The 16,865-nt window shown below is 45.5% G+C and overlaps 2 protein-coding genes across 3 annotated transcripts in view; one reads left to right on the forward strand and one right to left on the reverse strand.

Moving 5' to 3' along the window:
• On the reverse strand, positions 1-15,839 carry LOC133418382 (kunitz-type protease inhibitor 1-like). Its single transcript, XM_061707020.1, has 10 exons — positions 15,282-15,839; positions 11,918-12,078; positions 10,801-10,942; positions 9,287-9,457; positions 5,833-5,868; positions 5,431-5,559; positions 5,290-5,340; positions 5,027-5,197; positions 2,376-2,438; positions 1-613 (listed from the first exon to the last, which is right to left on the reverse strand). Exons 1-10 carry the CDS (start codon positions 15,697-15,699, stop codon positions 432-434), a joined length of 1,524 nt encoding a protein of 507 aa, XP_061563004.1. The 5' UTR covers positions 15,700-15,839; the 3' UTR covers positions 1-431.
• LOC133418381 (mitotic checkpoint serine/threonine-protein kinase BUB1-like) overlaps positions 15,372-16,865 on the forward strand; it is a 16,821-nt gene continuing 15,327 nt past the window's right edge. For both annotated transcript variants that reach the window (XM_061707017.1, XM_061707019.1), the window contains exon 1: positions 15,372-15,798. The gene's annotated coding sequence lies outside the window, so the exon portion shown is untranslated. The remainder of the gene's footprint in view (positions 15,799-16,865) is intronic.

Consider the following 16,865-nt stretch of genomic DNA (forward strand, 5'->3'; position numbering starts at 1 on the left):
AACACTTTAATTTGCATTTATTCAAATATCAAACATTAAAACATAAAACAGAAGGAGTATTTACAACAAACTGAACTTTATATTTACACACAGTTTCCATGAAAATGAGTTAAAGCTGAAACCCACATGATTTATAAATATCTTCAACACAGTTCAGTTCAGAAAGGACAGACCTACAAAATCCCAGAAACATAAAAAAGGATAAATGAATACGATCCAGTCTAATCGTCTTGGACTTCATCAATTGGATTAATCAACAAAGGAACAAACAGCTGCCTTGATTCCATCAAGTCAGGAATAAAAGCCAGCTGTTTTTTCTAAAAGTATATGTTATTCACTAACATCCTGAGACTTCCCCTCCCCTGCCCTGAGGTAAAAACAACAAAAACACTATGACATCAGCACCAGCTCAGGTTGTCATGGAAACCAAATCACACAGGTTTGGTGGTGCTGTTATAAACGAAGGCTTCCTGCTCTGACAGCACCGTGTGGTTGGGGTTTGTGGAGACTGGCCTATGGGAGCGTTTCTTGCGCGCCCGCATGAAGCAGTAGGACATGATAGCAAGCAGTGCCAATATGGCCACCGACAGGAACACAGCCAATGCGACAGAGCCTGAGGAGCACAAAGAGAAGCACCAGTGCTGGTTGGTCATTGGTAGCGCAGGTTGGTCACAGTTGGTCTTTGGTAAGGAGGGTTGGTCATTGGTAGCACAGGTTGGTCATTGGTAGCGCAGGTTGGTCAGAGTTTGTCTTTGGTAGGGCGGGTTGGTCATTGGTAGCACAGGTTGGTCATTGGTAGCGCAGGTTGGTCAGAGTTTGTCTTTGGTAGGGTGGGTTGGTCATTGGTAGCACAGGTTGGTCATTGGTAGCGCAGGTTGGTCAGAGTTTGTCTTTGGTAGGGCGGGTTGGTCATTGGTAGCACAGGTTGGTCAGAGTTTGTCTTTGGTAGGGCGGGTTGGTCATTGGTAGCACAGGTTGGTCAGAGTTTGTCTTTGGTAGGGCGGGTTGGTCATTGGTAGCACAGGTTGGTCATTGGTAGCGCAGGTTGGTCAGAGTTTGTCTTTGGTAGGGCGGGTTGGTCATTGGTAGCACAGGTTGGTCATTGGTAGCGCAGGTTGGTCAGAGTTTGTCTTTGGTAGGGCGGGTTGGTCATTGGTAGCACAGGTTGGTCATTGGTAGCGCAGGTTGGTCAGAGTTTGTCTTTGGTAGGGCGGGTTGGTCATTGGTAGCACAGGTTGGTCAGAGTTTGTCTTTGGTAGGGCGGGTTGGTCATTGGTAGCACAGGTTGGTCAGAGTTTGTCTTTGGTAGGGCGGGTTGGTCATTGGTAGCACAGGTTGGTCATTGGTAGCGCAGGTTGGTCAGAGTTTGTCTTTGGTAGGGCGGGTTGGTCATTGGTAGCACAGGTTGGTCAGAGTTTGTCTTTGGTAGGGCGGGTTGGTCATTGGTAGCACAGGTTGGTCAGAGTTTGTCTTTGGTAGGGCGGGTTGGTCATTGGTAGCACAGGTTGGTCATTGGTAGCGCAGGTTGGTCAGAGTTTGTCTTTGGTAGGGCGGGTTGGTCATTGGTAGCACAGGTTGGTCATTGGTAGCGCAGGTTGGTCAGAGTTTGTCTTTGGTAGGGCGGGTTGGTCATTGGTAGCACAGGTTGGTCAGAGTTTGTCTTTGGTAGGGCGGGTTGGTCATTGGTAGCACAGGTTGGTCAGAGTTTGTCTTTGGTAGGGCGGGTTGGTCATTGGTAGCACAGGTTGGTCATTGGTAGCGCAGGTTGGTCAGAGTTTGTCTTTGGTAGGGCGGGTTGGTCATTGGTAGCACAGGTTGGTCAGAGTTTGTCTTTGGTAGGGTGGGTTGGTCATTGGTAGCACAGGTTGGTCATTGGTAGCGCAGGTTGGTCAGAGTTTGTCTTTGGTAGGGCGGGTTGGTCATTGGTAGCACAGGTTGGTCATTGGTAGCGCAGGTTGGTCAGAGTTGGTCTTTGGTAGGGCGGGTTGGTCATTGGTAGCACAGGTTGGTCAGAGTTTGTCTTTGGTAGGGCGGGTTGGTCATTGGTAGCACAGGTTGGTCAGAGTTTGTCTTTGGTAGGGCGGGTTGGTCATTGGTAGCGCAGGTTGGTCAGAGTTTGTCTTTGGTAGGGCGGGTTGGTCATTGGTAGCGCAGGTTGGTCATTGGTAGCGCAGGTTGGTCAGAGTTTGTCTTTGGTAGGGCAGGTTGGTCATTGGTAGCACAGGTTGGTCAGAGTTTGTCTTTAGCAGCGTGCGTTGGTCAGAGTTTGTCTTGGTCTTTGGTAGCGCAGGTTGGTCATCAAGAGTTATTTCAGTAATTACATTTCCGTATTAACACACCCAAGTACACATAACAGGTAATACTTGTGAAAATACCTGATTTGGATTCCTCTTCCGTCTCAAATCGGTCAAACATCCCCCTGGAAAACACATTTTTCTCTGCAGGGACACAAAAAGAAACTTTACAGTTATGTACACAAAAACAGCAAAAATTTTTTAAAGTGTCAAATTAAATAAAAAGCCTCCAAAAATGTCCTTGGTTTTATTATAAATCTTCCTGCTCTCTCTTCAGGTTTTTCTAAGAACAGTTGATGCTCATCAGGGGAATCATACCATCTGCAATGAGGGGCTAAACCTGGGGGACCTTGGATTTACCTCTGCGGTCAAAATGACATCATGGCCGACCTGACCAGGTTCCAGTTGTAAAGCTGGAAAATTAACCTCTGCAAGCATCTGACTAGCCGTTGGTGCCGCTAACTATTGTTGGCAAAGCTCATATATATATATATATATATAGAGGAAGAGTTTAGAAGTCTGTAATTTTTATCATAGGTACTCTTCAACTGTGAGTGACAGAATCAAAATGAAAAAATCCAGAAAATCACATTGTATGATTTTTAAGTAATTAATTTGCATTTTATTGCATGACATAAGTATTTGATCACCTGTCAACCAGTAAGACTTCCGGCTCTCACAGACCTGTTAGTTCTTCTTTAAGAAGCCCTCCTGTTCTCCACTCATTACCTGTATTAACTGCACCTGTTTGAACTCGTTACCTGTATAAAAGACACCTGTCCACACACTCAATCAAACAAACTCCAACCTCTCCACAATGGCCAAGACCAGAGAGCTGTGTAAGGACAGGGATAAATCATCAGGGATAAAATTGTAGACCTGCACAAGGCTGGGATGGGCTACAGGACAATAGGCAAGCAGCTTGGTGAGAAGGCAACAACTGTTGCACAATTATTAGAAAATGGAAGAAGTTCAAGATGACGGTCAATCTCCCTCGGTCTGGGGCTCCATGCAAAATATCACCTGGTGGGGCATCAATGATCATGAGGAAGGTGAGGGATCAGCCCAGAACTACACGGCAGGACCTGGTCAATGACCTGAAGAGAGCTGGGACCACAGTCTCAAAGAAAACCATTAGTAACACACTACGCCGGCATGGATTAAAATCCTGCAGCGCACGCAAGGTCCCCCTGCTCAAGCCAGTGCATGTCAAGGCCCGTCTGAAGTTTGCCAATGACCATCTGGATGATCCAGAGGAGGAATGGGAGAAGGTCATGTGGTCTGATGAGACTAAAATAGAGCTTTTTGGTCTAAACTCCATTCGCCGTGTTTGGAGGAAGAAGAAGGATGAGTACAACCCCAAGAACACCATCCCAACCGTGAAGCATGGAGGTGGAAACATCATTCTTTGGGGATGCTTTTCTGCAAAGGGGACAGGACGACTGCACCGTATTGAGGGAGGGATGGATGGGGCCATGTATCACGAGATCTTGGCCAACAACCTCCTTCCCTCAGTAAGAGCATTGAAGATGGGTCGTGGCTGGGTCTTCCAGCATGACAACGACCCGAAACACACAGCCAGGGCAACTAAGGAGTGGCTCCGTAAGAAGCATTTCAAGGTCCTGGAGTGGCCTAGCCAGTCTCCAGACCTGAACCCAATAGAAAATCTTTGGAGGGAGCTGAAAGTCTGTATTACCCAGCGACAGCCCCGAAACTTGAAGGATCTGGAGAAGATCTGTATGGAGGAGTGGGCCAAAATCCCTGCTGCAGTGTGTGCAAACCTGGTCAAGAACTACAAGAAACGTCTGATCTCTGTAATTGCAAACAAAGGTTTCTGTACCAAATATTAAGTTCTGTTTTTCTGATGTATCAAATACTTATGTCATGCAATAAAATGCAAATTAATTACTTAAAAATCATACAACGTGATTTTCTGGATTTTTTTTTAGATTCTGTCACTCACAGTTGAAGAGTACCTATGATAAAAATTACAGACTTCTACATGCTTTGCAAGTGGGAAAACCTGCAAAATCGGCAGTGTATCAAATACTTGTTCTCCCCACTGTATGTATGTGTATATATATATATATATATATATATATATATATATATATATATAAAAAGTCTGACACAAAAGGAGGAGGTTGACAACAAAGTTCCCTGGACAACCAAAACTCCAAAAATGAGCACCAGCAGCAGCTGAGCGTCCTGACTGACGCTGTGCTTCAAACACAGAGGGACACGATCAGCGCTATTATATTACAAGTCTGATATGTGATGACATTAAAAGTATGACATGAATCCGGCTTCATTTCATCACCTCACCGTCTGCGTCGCCAGTTCCCCATATCTTCAAAATGTTTGTGCACTAGGATCAAAGTTTGCGTAAAGATACGCACATTTTCCCGTTAGTTTTTTTTTTTTAAATGCCAACAATGTAAAAGGTGGCATGTGCATCTTTCAAGCCCCGTTTTGTGTGCATGCAAGCTTTAGAAATGAGGCCCCTGGGCCGTAACATTCCATCGTAAAGACAGGAGTGAAGCTGTAACTGGAAGTCAAGTGACAGCTTTGACCAGTCCCATAGCATTATGGGATAGAGGATGTGAGTTAAACTGGTCAGCCGCGTGCTGCACATTAGTCTGGACAGTATTTTTAGTGTAGCACAGGATGTGTGGTTGTTCTCGTACTGGCACCACATGTTGGGGGTGGGGTTAGAGGTGTGTGATGCCTACCGGTCACTCCTTCGCACATTTCACTACATTTCTGCTCTTCCTCGAAGTTGTTGTCGTTCCCGTAGCAGCCGCCGTACGTGAAGCTGTAGCACTTCCTGTTCAGAGGGTCGTAGTACCAGCGGGTGAAGCTGGCCCGACACGGGCCGGTGCTGGGCGGCTCCGTGCACCGGGCTGACGGAGAGGAGGAGACGCAGGTGCGGGTTTAAGACTCACTTGATGTCTGGTAACCATGGAGACCTTTACGGAGTAGAGACAGAACTGACCTTTGTTCTGATTCACGTCGATGCTCAGGAGGCGGCTGAAGGTCTGGTTCACTGAGGAAGAGGAGGAGGAAGATGAGGTCCACTCTGGTTATCCTGGTATTGCACTGAGGACTGGCGTGTGTGTGTGTGTGTGTGTGTTACGTTTGGTGCAGTGGTCCTCGTCGGAGCCGTCGCTGCAGTGCTGCACGCCGTCACACTCCAAACTTCGGTCCAGACAGCAGCCGTTTTTGCAGATCAGCTGATTGGGACGACACGCAACGTCGCACTCTTCTGCACGCACACACACACACACGATAAACATGGGGAAATCCTGAGGAGCTGATATGAAGAGGTGCATTGTGTGTGTGTATATGTGTGTGTTGCTCTATTTTTATGTTAGTAGCACGTGTCCATGTGCATGTTTTTATGTGCACAATCGTAATAATATGTTGTGGTTGAAGCTGGAAGGGTTTTGTTTTTTGTTTGTATTGTGTGTTGTAATTAAAAAGCTAAACAAAGATTGATTGATTGATTGATTGATTGATTGATGGATGAGGGACTCACCTGTAGCAGGAAGAGACAGACTCCTCTCTGAAGAAGCTGCAAAATAAAAAAAACAAACATTTGCCATCATCATCATCATCATCAGGTGTGTGTGTGACCTGTCAGTTGTGTAAGTAAGTAAGTACATTTTAGGGCACAGCACCCTTCACTTTGCTGATGTAAGGTGGAGCCTGACCATGCAAAGCTCTGAAAGTTAAAACCAGAATTTTAAAATTGATCCTAGAGGCCAATGAAGAGCTTTAAGAATAGGGGTTATGTGTGTCCTCCTATTAGAGCAGGTCAGAGTTCTTGCTGCAGAATTTTGCACTAGCTGCAGGCGAGACAGCTCCTTCTTGGTTAGACATGAAAACAAACTATTACAATAGTCCAAACGCGAAGACACAAATGTGTGAATGATCAGCTCCAAATCATTTTGTGACACCATTTTCCTGAGTTTAGAGATATTCCTCAGATGAAAAAAGCCATTTCTTGTCAGCTGTTTGCAGTGTTGCAATAATGACATGTCTTTGTCAAACAACACCCAGGTTTCTTAGGCTCGGTTTAACAGACTGGCCCAAGTCACCAAAATACTGGTTAATGCCAGGAATGGAGTAATCATGGACAATAACCAGGGTTTCTGTTTTGTCCACATTTAGCTGCAAGGTGTTCACACTTAGCCATTGTTTTATCTCCACCAAGCAATTTAGCCTGTGGAGCTCAGTAGGCTTAAAAGAGCAGTAAAGCGGAATATCATCCGCAAACATGTGATAAGAGACATCAGGAAATCTCTGGAGGATTTTTCCCAAGAGGATCAAATACAACAAAAATAATACAGGACCCAAAACAGAACCTTGGGGGACTCCACACAACAGATCTGCTGACCCAGACCTTATTTGGTTAGCTTTGACACTAAAGCTATGCCCAGAAAGGCATGACAAGAACCAATGAAAAACTGAACCTGACAGTCCTACTTCATCCCTCATTCTTCTCAACAGGATTTGGTGGTTGACGGTGTCAAAGGCTGAGGACAGATCTAAGAGAACTAGAACAGTGCATTTTCCCGAATCAGCAGACATCATAATGTCACTGGACACTTTCAGCAAGGCTGTCTCCGTAGAGTGATGTTTGCGGAAACCAGACTGAAATGTCTCATGGATGTTATTTTGATCCAGGAATTATGACAGTTGCTCAGAGACCACCTTCTCTAGGATCTTGGACAAGATTGGTAGCTTAGAGATCAGCCTAAAATTACTAAGGTCAGTCAGGTCTAAGTCTGTCTTTTTAAGTAAAGGCTCCACTATAGCATGCTTAAATGCATTGGGAAACACACCGGAAGAAAGAGAGAGGTTAACCATTTTGGTATCCCAGGGGCCAATTACATCAAACACTTTCACAAAAAGCCTACATGGAAGGACATCCGATGAGCAAGAGGAGAGTTTCATCTTGGTCACCAGTGCTGAGATATCAGCAAGAGTCAAAGACCTAAATGAGGACCACAAGCTGGTGACTGGTCAACGACAGGAGGGGTTCCGCACAAAAGGGGAGGGATTTTCTCCTTGATCGCCTTAATTTTGTCAGTAAAAAATCTCAACAATGCATTGCTGTCCGCTTCACAAAAAACAGGAGTAACTGGCGCAGCAGGACATACAAGAGAATTGATTGTGTCAAATAGCACTTTGGGATTTTTCTTATTATCTGTTACCAGTTGACGAATATAGTCTGATCTGGCATTTTCCACCATCTCATTGTATGAGGCCACAAGATCCCTGAGATGAAGTCTGTGCACCTCAAGGTTAGTGGATTTCCACAGACGTTCAGTCTTTCGACAAAGTCTCCTTAGACTCATGGTATCTTCATTTGTCCAAGGGCACACTTTTTTCTGTATTGACCAGTTTGATTTAACAGGTGCCACCTGATCCAGAATTTTAACACAATGATTGGTAAAACACTGAGTAAAATTGTCCACATCAAGGCAGTCCATGAACAAAAGAGGGTCAAACATAGCAGAGAAACTGTCTGCAGTATTAGCAGAGATAACACGCCTCTGAGACCTAACTTCTATGGGCTTAGGCTCAGGGCTGAAGTGGAGATCAAACAGAACAAAACAATGATCACTGAGCTGGACGTCCTGTACAGACACATTTGAAATGTCTAGTCCAAGGGTAAAAACTAAGTCTAAAATGTGGCCTTTTTGGTGTGTGGGCTAAGAAACACGTTGCTCAAAATTAAAAGCTTCAGTCAATGATAAAAGTTCCTTTGCGGAGCAAGATGAGCCGTCATCAACATGAAGGTTAAAATCTCCAAGGATAAGAACAGATTCCAACTTTATTATGGAGGATACAAAGTCACTAAAATCTTTCAAAAACACAGCAGCAGGTCCAGGGGGACGGTAGATTGTCACACAGTAGAATGGATTTGAAGATCCCACCATGACCATTTGGGACTCAAATGATGTGAGTTCCTGGGTCTGAGTCATTTTGCATGTGCAACTGTCCTTATATATATATATATATATATATATATATATATATATATATATATATATATATATATAACGGCCAGACCCCCCCCCCCCCCCCCCCCCCCCACGACGACAGGGGCGGGGTTTCCCGACAACAGAGCAGCCAACTGGACAGAGTTCATTAAGATGCATAAACTATTCCTCTCTCTGCCATGTCTCCGAAAGACACATTAAATCCAGCTTTTCTCTTGTGAAAAGATCATTCAGAGAGAAGGATTTATTTGCAATAGACCGGGCATTCAACAGGCGGATACGCAGGGTCGATGACGTCAGGGAGGCAGTGTCCGCGGAGCGCATCGGGATTGGTCGAAGGCACGTCCAGCGGCCACGTGGCCTCCAGCTGGACCTTGCGGGAGCCGGTGTAAACACGGAAGAGCGTGGAGGCGATGAGGACCATTGACCACTACTCCAGCGCTGTGTAGGCTCCAAGACTGTCCTTGTGGTCCAAGCAGACGAAAGCATGAATGTGCTGTCGCACACATTGAGGAGAGGGATCCGGCGCAGACACCTTACACGTTGTCCATGGCTGACGATGGCAGAGCCCAGGCGTGCTGCAGCGCGTCTTCGCTTAACCTGGACACCGGAACGCAAGCCTCTTTTCCTTGATTTCTTACGGACTGGGCCCGGGGCCCGACAAAGCAGCCAGAACTCAGGTGAGTTGGGGTTGATGAAAAAGTGAGGAGGGAATGCTTGTTTGTACCTGCCCTGTGTATCAAACATGCCCTCCATCGACTCAGAGAGTCCCGATCATAGATCCGTCAAGCTGAGACACATCCATATGAAATACGGGCTGATATGATCACATACAGTATGTTGTAAAAATGACCATTTGAAAGCTATACAGCAGGAGACGAGCCGTGGCACTGCCAGTCACAGGCGCCATCTGTGTGTGTCCTGTCAGGTGTGTGTGTGTGTGTGTGTGTGTGTGTGTGTGTGTGTGTGTGTGTGTCCTACCCGTGACGTCTCTGCAGGCCAGCAAACACTCGTCTTTGGACAGGTAGTTGTTCTTGTTGGGTTTGCAGCCTCCGAACATGAACTCCTGGCAGCTTCCTGTCGCAGCGTCGTAACGCCAGCGAGTGAGCGCCGCGCGACACGGGCCCACCTTGGGCGGAGCCAGACAGTAGGCTGATGGAGAACAGGTGCATGACATCACTTCCTGTTTCAGCTGACATATGCATGTGTTGAATGTAAACATGAATCTGCAGGATATGTGAGCGCAGGCAGCTCCGCGGTGCTGGCGCTCAGTAACCACGGTAACGGGTGGCGTTTACTGCCCTTCACTGCTGCCGTCAGCTCAGTTACTGAGCCAACTCTGGTCAGAGCAGCGATCAATACTTAATCGATCAGTTATGTGACGAGCATCAACTGAAACCTGCTGGAATAAAAATAGAAACAGAAACCTGGTGGAGCAAGTTCCTGCAGAGCGTGTGTGAGAGAGATATCTGGTCTGACCAGTCTGGAGGAGGCGTGTGACTCATCAGGTTTAAAAAACACACTGATCCACTTCATCGTCCTCAGACTGATCAATAAGCCGTCCTCACGGCCCGTTTCTGACACAGCTGGGTCGGTGGGTCGGGTGTCATGTGACACAACTAATCTGAGTTGATCTGACCAGCTACAAGGTTTGTGTGAATTAATCCAGGATCTAACCAGCGCAGGCAAAGACCACCGCTGAGTGTTGCCATGGCGCTGCGGTGTCAGCCCGCTCTAACAGGCTAGTGTGTGAAGCATTTAGCAACTGACGGCTAATTGGTGGTTTCAAGGTTACAGGTTGGGTTCCAAGGTTACGGTTGGGGTTCCAAGGTTACACGTGGGGTTTCAAGGTTACGGTTGGGGTTCCAAGGTTACACGTGGGGTTTCAAGGTTACACGTGGGGTTTCAAGGTTATGTGTTGGGTTTCAAGGTTATGTGTTGGGTTTCAAGGTTATGTGTTGGGTTTCAAGGTTACATGTTGGGTTTCAAGGTTATGTGTTGGGTTTCAAGGTTATGTGTTGGGTTTCAAGGTTCAAGTATCGTATAGAACCAGCGTATTGTCCGTCCTAAGCCGGCGTTTTGGGAGTCTGTAAACGAGCATTTTTGAAGCGAGGTGCAGAGTGGGAATATCCAAAGACGGCGTTTACGTGGCTCTGCTGCTCCTGCCTTCGTTGCTGCATCCACTGTTCCTGCCTCTCCGCAACTTTTCTGAAGCACTTGCATCTTACCCATCACTCGTACGTCTGTTTACATATTTCGGCACATGGCCCATCTTTAGCTTGTTTCTGTCATCACAGGGCTGCTATCAGGGCTGGCGTATATTCTACAGCATGTGTTTACAGGCGTGAAGGACCTGGAGGATCTGTGGTCTCAGAGGCGCTCGTTGGGAAGAGGCTCATCGATAAAGTCACAGTAAAGAGAAAAACAACCATTTCGGGTATCTAAAGATCCAGTTCTGACACAGACAGAGGACTACATTTCCCATAAGCACTCACAGGTGGACTGCTCCGGGCGAAGGACGAGGACGCTGACCTTGGCAGTTCCTGATTGGCCGACGGAGTCGGTGACGGTCAGCTGGAAGATGTATGAGCCCGTCTGCAGGTTGGAGAGCCTCACCTGGTCAGGTAGGTCCGTCTTCTGTGGAATTCCATTCAGAAACAACAGTGTTTAGATGCTGAAGCAGAGTTGTGAGGGGGTGGGGGACAGGGGGTGGGTCTTGCTGATTCACCTGCACTCACACCTCTACAGAATAGAGGGAATGCGCATGACGTCATAGATGCGACTTCACAGCGGGTTACGCCCACTGAGTGGTAGAAAGACTGAGTGTCAGAAAGACTGAGTGTCAGCGTAAACTTTCAGTTTGAGCAACTGGAAAACATCTAAAATGGGAAAGAGCTGTTGTGGGATAGACTGTACTCATAGATTTAGCAAGAAATCTGAGTTATCGTTTTACAGACTGCCAAAAAATAGGCTTAAGAGAGACAAATGGGTCGATGCAATTCTCAGAAACAACTGGATTCCAGACACCGAAACGGGGATTTGCGGTTCCCATTTTGTATAATTTTGTACCATTTTGTTGGATTTTTGGGTAGCTAATGTTAAACGGTCAAATCATAAAGTTCGGTGTCCTCATCACTTTAATTTCTACAACAAATCCTGCTTGAAGTAGGACCAAGCATCAAGACTTTTGTATGCCTTCAAGCTTTGCTTCGTGTATTTCCCCAGCGTAGAAATTAAGTACATATAAATATCAGGAAACCAAATATTAATGTCCATGGACCACTGGTTCTTGGGGTAACTGTACGGGTCACTGTCAAGTCCAACTGCCTTTAATTTAAGCCGATAATCGGCTGTTATCCCGTCTTCTCCACTAGTTGCAGCCATTTTTTTGTTTTGTGTTGTTTGTTTTGCCACTCAGTGCAAGTAAGGGGGCGTGGTCCAGTGGGGAAGTGACGTCAATGCATACCCTCTATAAAGGTGTGAGGTTTTGCACTTTAATGGCCGACCTGGTTAAGGACCAAGCAAACTGAGTTTGGTGTGATGTGATGGTTACAGCAAAGCCCACTTAGTCCGTGTGACACCTGTATGAGGCCACGCCCCCGGCCGTGTTACCTCCATTGTGACGTCACCATCGCCACCCTGCTGCGTCCAGCTGTAGTCGGTGATCTGAGCTCCATTCAGTGCCAGACTCTCGATACCGTTGAGCGTCACCATCTCTCCAGGCCGAATGATGACATCACGGCCTGCGTTGGCAATGGGCGGAGATTGTTCACCTGAGGAGACACAGGGGCTCATGATGGAACGGTCGTCTGGCACACACAGTAGCAGCAGCCTCTCAAACGGCTCGCTGTCAATTTAGCTACTGAGCACTTTTGGTTACAAGGGGTGAGTGTAAAACTGCATTTGGGAAGTCATCATTCTCCTGGATTGCAATGACTCAATAGAATACTCTGCTAACAGACATTATTTCATGTACAAGTCCCCACACCTTCTCACATCTTGCCAAGCGTTGGTTTCTGTCAACAAAAGTGTGTATACATTTCTGAAGTGTGTTGTGTGTGTGTGTGTGTGTGTGTGTGTGTGTGTTGGGGGGGCAGCCTAGCTTTAAATCTTAGGTGCCAACATTCGACAGATCCCATGCTCTGTTTCATGAACCATGTTTCTATTCATCTCAAATCAAATCAAACTTTATTTGTAAAGCACCTTTCATACAAAAAAATGTAACACAAAGTGCTTTTCATAAAACATAAACATAAAATTCATTACCCTTTGGGGATGATCCATCCACCCATCCATCCAAACACCCGTCCATCCACCACACATCCATCCAACCATCCATCTACCCACCCTGATTGGTTTAAAAGGGTCATTGATAACAGAGTAAGCAGGGAGCCGATCAAGCCCAGTAGAAAGGCTGCTGGTACTGAATCAACACGATCAGGGCCTTTAAACCGAACCAAGGCTACACCTAAACTCTAAAACCGAACCAAAGGTTCCAGCTGAGATCTGCAGGCTTCACCTCCACCTCTCCATCAGACACCCTTCACACGTCTCCACCCAGGACGCTCAATCCACCTTCTACACATGACTGATTACAGCTGCTAGGTGTGGAACCGCTCATCAGCTGGTCCTAACATCTGCTCCTCCAACTGGACCCAGACCTGGGACTGGGGGCAGAGCCGGCCCAAGGCATAAGCAAACTAAGTGGCTGCTTAGGGCCCTGGGACCACTAGGGGGCCCCCAAGAGTTAAAATAAATAAATACAATTATTTTTTTATGTGTGAGTGATGATTCATACATTATCAAAGGTATGTTATTGTACAAAAACACAATAATTAATATTATTACATAAACAATATTATGTTAACAGACTAGAGTAGATACTGCTGGCGTATTGACTGCTGCCTCTCGGCTCCAGAGCTGCTGGTCATGTGTTCATTCAACCCTGCATTGCTCACAACACTTCACATCTGAGGAGTAGGTTGAAGGCATATATATATATATATATATATATATATATATATATATATATATATATACAGTCATGGATTATTACACCACCTTTGTTTTCCTCAACCTCCCGCCCACTCCAATGCCCGGCACCACCCTACATTTGTTTGGACAAACATAATGATAACCACAAAAATAGCTCATAAGAGTTATATTTAAGAGCTGATATCTAGCCATTTTCCATGGCTTTCTTGATAATAACCTAAATCACTTAAGTTTTTACATCAATAGCTATGGCATTGTAGTGCCAGAAACAGTGCTTTTATGCATTCAATGTTTTCTTTTCTGTCTGTTTTAGTCACATGATACAGTTTAGTGGTACCAGGCATTAAAATGAACAAGAAACTGAAGAAAACAAGGGCGGTCCAACATTTTCTTTCCATGACTGCATATTCTGGGTCGCTGACAGTAGGATGATGTAAACAACACTGCTGCAACTGTGCAGCTCTTTGACCTTTTATCTATTGCATCTCTGTGTGGCCAGTAGGGGCAGTTGCTGACTTTGCAAAATATGAATTGAAAGATTTTTCTGCAAGTTTGTTAATCTGTTGTCTACTTCCATGGTCTGTGGATTAGGATGTAACTACAATAAAAAGTTCTTACATCTAGTTTTACAAGTGTATTTGTAATGACAGGGAAGAACATGAAATAAGTTTATAGTTAGGCTCGCCACCCGTCCCTTGAAATACGGAATTGTTACGTAATTGGGAATTAAAAGTCGCGTTCCGTATTTAACCTATTCGGACATATATTATGCTATTATTTATTGATGTCATAATATACAGGTGAAGGTCGGAAAATATGAATATATTGCAAAACTTCTTTCGTAGTTAATTCAACTAAAGGTGAAACACATATTTCCCACTACATTCAAAGTGAGATATTTCAAGCCTTTATTTGTTATAATTTTGGTGATTAAGGCTCACAGTTTATGAAAACCCCAAATAAAAAATCTCTATATTATGAAATCAATAAACAATTCAATCATCAAAATTATAACAAATAAAGGTTTAACACATCTTGCTTTGCATGTAATGAGACTATGTAATATATTAGTTTCATCTTTTAAGTTGAATTATTGAAATATATTCACTTTTACACCTAATGTTCCGACCTTCACATGTAGCTATACATCTTGGCTGATGTGGACATACATATATAGGAGGATATTTCAGTTGCTATATGGTTGGCTGTCTGCAGAGTCATGCAAGTCCAATGCTATTAAGGCACTTTAAACTTTAAGTCAAGGCATTTTATTTTTTCATATAAAATAAATAAATTTCTATGCAGTTTAGAAGTTTTGGGGATGTCTCTTTTTTTGGCAACTGCGCAGCTGAAATCGGGAAGTCCCTTATTTCTATTTCTGAAAGGTGACAACCCTATTTATAGTGGGTGTGTGAAGGATCAATAATCAGTATTATTGGCAGTAATAGAGGGCCCCAAAATCTAATTTTGCTTAGGGCCCCATGGAGGCTTGGGCCGGGGTCGTGCCAAAAAGTGATTGCTTGCCAGAATCTGATTTCTCTCCTGAAAATGGGTCTTTTTACCTGCCAAAAATTGATTGAAGGCCAAAATACAGTTAATGAAAGGTTGTTTCTACCTAAATATGATTTGATCTCATTCTTGAGCGTCATAATATAAACACTAGAGCTCACAGGATTGCTTTTAACTCTTTTAAAGGACCATTACAACACAAAATAGGCATTTTCACCTGCCAAAAATTGATTGAAGGCCAAATACAGTTAATGAAAAGTTGTTTCTGCCTAAATATGACTTGATCTCATTATTGAGCTTCATAAACTGAAAATCTGACGTTTCAGCACTATCGTTCAACGGGCTGCTGTGCGCGCTCCCGCGGCCACAAATCAGATTCTGGCAGGCAATCACTTTTTGGCACAACACCGGCCCTGGTTCTATGGAACCCTCTGCCCTCTCTCAGCCACACCCCCACACACCCCGCCCTCACCTGGGCCCCGCAGGTGCGTCTGGTACACGGATCCCCGGATGAAGCTCTCGTAGCCCTCCCGGTTCACGAACCGGCACACGAAGCGGTTCCTGTGCACGCAGTCGAACAGCGCGCAGGTGCGCGCCTCGTCCGCCGGGGCCGCGCGCGGCTCCAGCAACGCCAGGTTGCAGCGCGGGAGCGCGCAGCACATGCGCTCGCAGTCCGCCGCGGCGGGGACGCGCGCCGTGGCCAGCGGGGCCGCGCCGGCGCGCACCGCGTCCTCCGCGTCCAGGACGAAGTCGCGCTTTCCGGAGCGGAACCCGCCGCCGTCGGCGCACTCTTCAGAGTCCTCCGAGTCCTCCCAGTCCTCCGGCGCCGCCGCCGAGCGGGGGACGAGGAGGAGGAGGAGGAGGAGAGAGGAAGAGCCCCACAGACGCATCTCTCTGGTGAAGAAAGGAGAAAGAACAGAACCCGCGTCGTCTTCCGCGTCTGGACTGTAGAAGGTTATTTCCAGCTGGACTCTGTCGCCGCCGCTCAGGTGTGTCTCAGGTGTGTCCCAGGTGCGTGTCACCTGTTCGCTGACAGGAGGAGGGAACACTCCCTGCCGAGGCCCAATGAGGCCGTGCGGCGCGTGACGTCACTCAGGTGCGGCCCGCCATGCAGGTGAAGCAATGTCGGTGCAGCCCGGGGCCTCGTGTAGGCTACACAGTCACAAAAACAGTCACAAAAACAGTCACAAAAAACGTGGGAACGTCGGGACGTTCACAAATCAACTTTGATCTGAACCCCCATGCACATGTTGTCAGTTGACAGAACCAACAGTAAACAGAGGTGTCTTCAGTATTCACATTCATTACTCAGGTAGAAGTATAGATACTACTAGTATCTATACTTCTAGTATAGATACTAGTATCATACTAGAGTTTAAAAATACTCCTGTAGAAGTTGAAGTATCAACTCAAGTTTTTTACCCGAGTAAAAGTGTAAAAGTACTGGTTTCAAAACTACTTAAAGTATAAAAGTAAAAGTAATGTAAGGGGGACAAAAGCCATTGAAAATGAATGCATCTTAGTATAATGCAAATATATTAAAGAACCATATATGTGTACTATTGAGCATTAACATGTGTTACAGAGAGCAGGAGATATGATGACTAGTTGCCTATAAGTATTGTAATGGTGCAAAAAGTCAAACTTCAGAGGCATGTTATCATTTATCCTAACCTTTATTGGAATGTACATCCAAGTTTAGTTGCAGGAATCTGAGGGAACGGATGTAAGAACAAAACTGGACAAGAACATCTGAAACAACCACAACCAAATTCACTCTATCCGGATGGAGCAATTTAACTGGATAGTTTTTTTTTAAAGGCTGAAATGAAATAGAGTAACGAGGCTGTTTTTAAAATGTAAGGAGTAAAAAGTACAGATAATTGTGTGAAAAGGAGTAAAAGTAAAAAGTCGTCTGAAAAATAATTACTCCAGTGAAGTATAGATACCGGTAACCAAAATTTCTACTTAAGTAAGGTAACAAAGTATTTGTACTTCGCTACTTGACACCTCTGACAGTAAAACAGTGTAACTTTATTCACCTAAACATGTTCCT

Source organism: Cololabis saira, chromosome 18 (assembly GCF_033807715.1).
Source record: "Cololabis saira isolate AMF1-May2022 chromosome 18, fColSai1.1, whole genome shotgun sequence".
Classification (NCBI taxonomy): domain Eukaryota; kingdom Metazoa; phylum Chordata; class Actinopteri; order Beloniformes; family Belonidae; genus Cololabis; species Cololabis saira.

Excerpts from the sequence above, each read along its gene's own strand:
- LOC133418382 (XM_061707020.1), bottom strand. The coding sequence starts at position 15,699 with ATGCGTCTGTGGGGCTCTTCCTCTCTCCTCCTCCTCCTCCTCCTCGTC. Across the intron at positions 10,943-11,917 it reads ATGGTGACGTCACAATGGAG|AAGACGGACCTACCTGACCA; the intron begins GTAACACGGCCG and ends GGAATTCCACAG. Across the intron at positions 2,439-5,026 it reads AATGTGCGAAGGAGTGACCG|AGAAAAATGTGTTTTCCAGG; the intron begins GTAGGCATCACA and ends GTGTCCCTGCAG.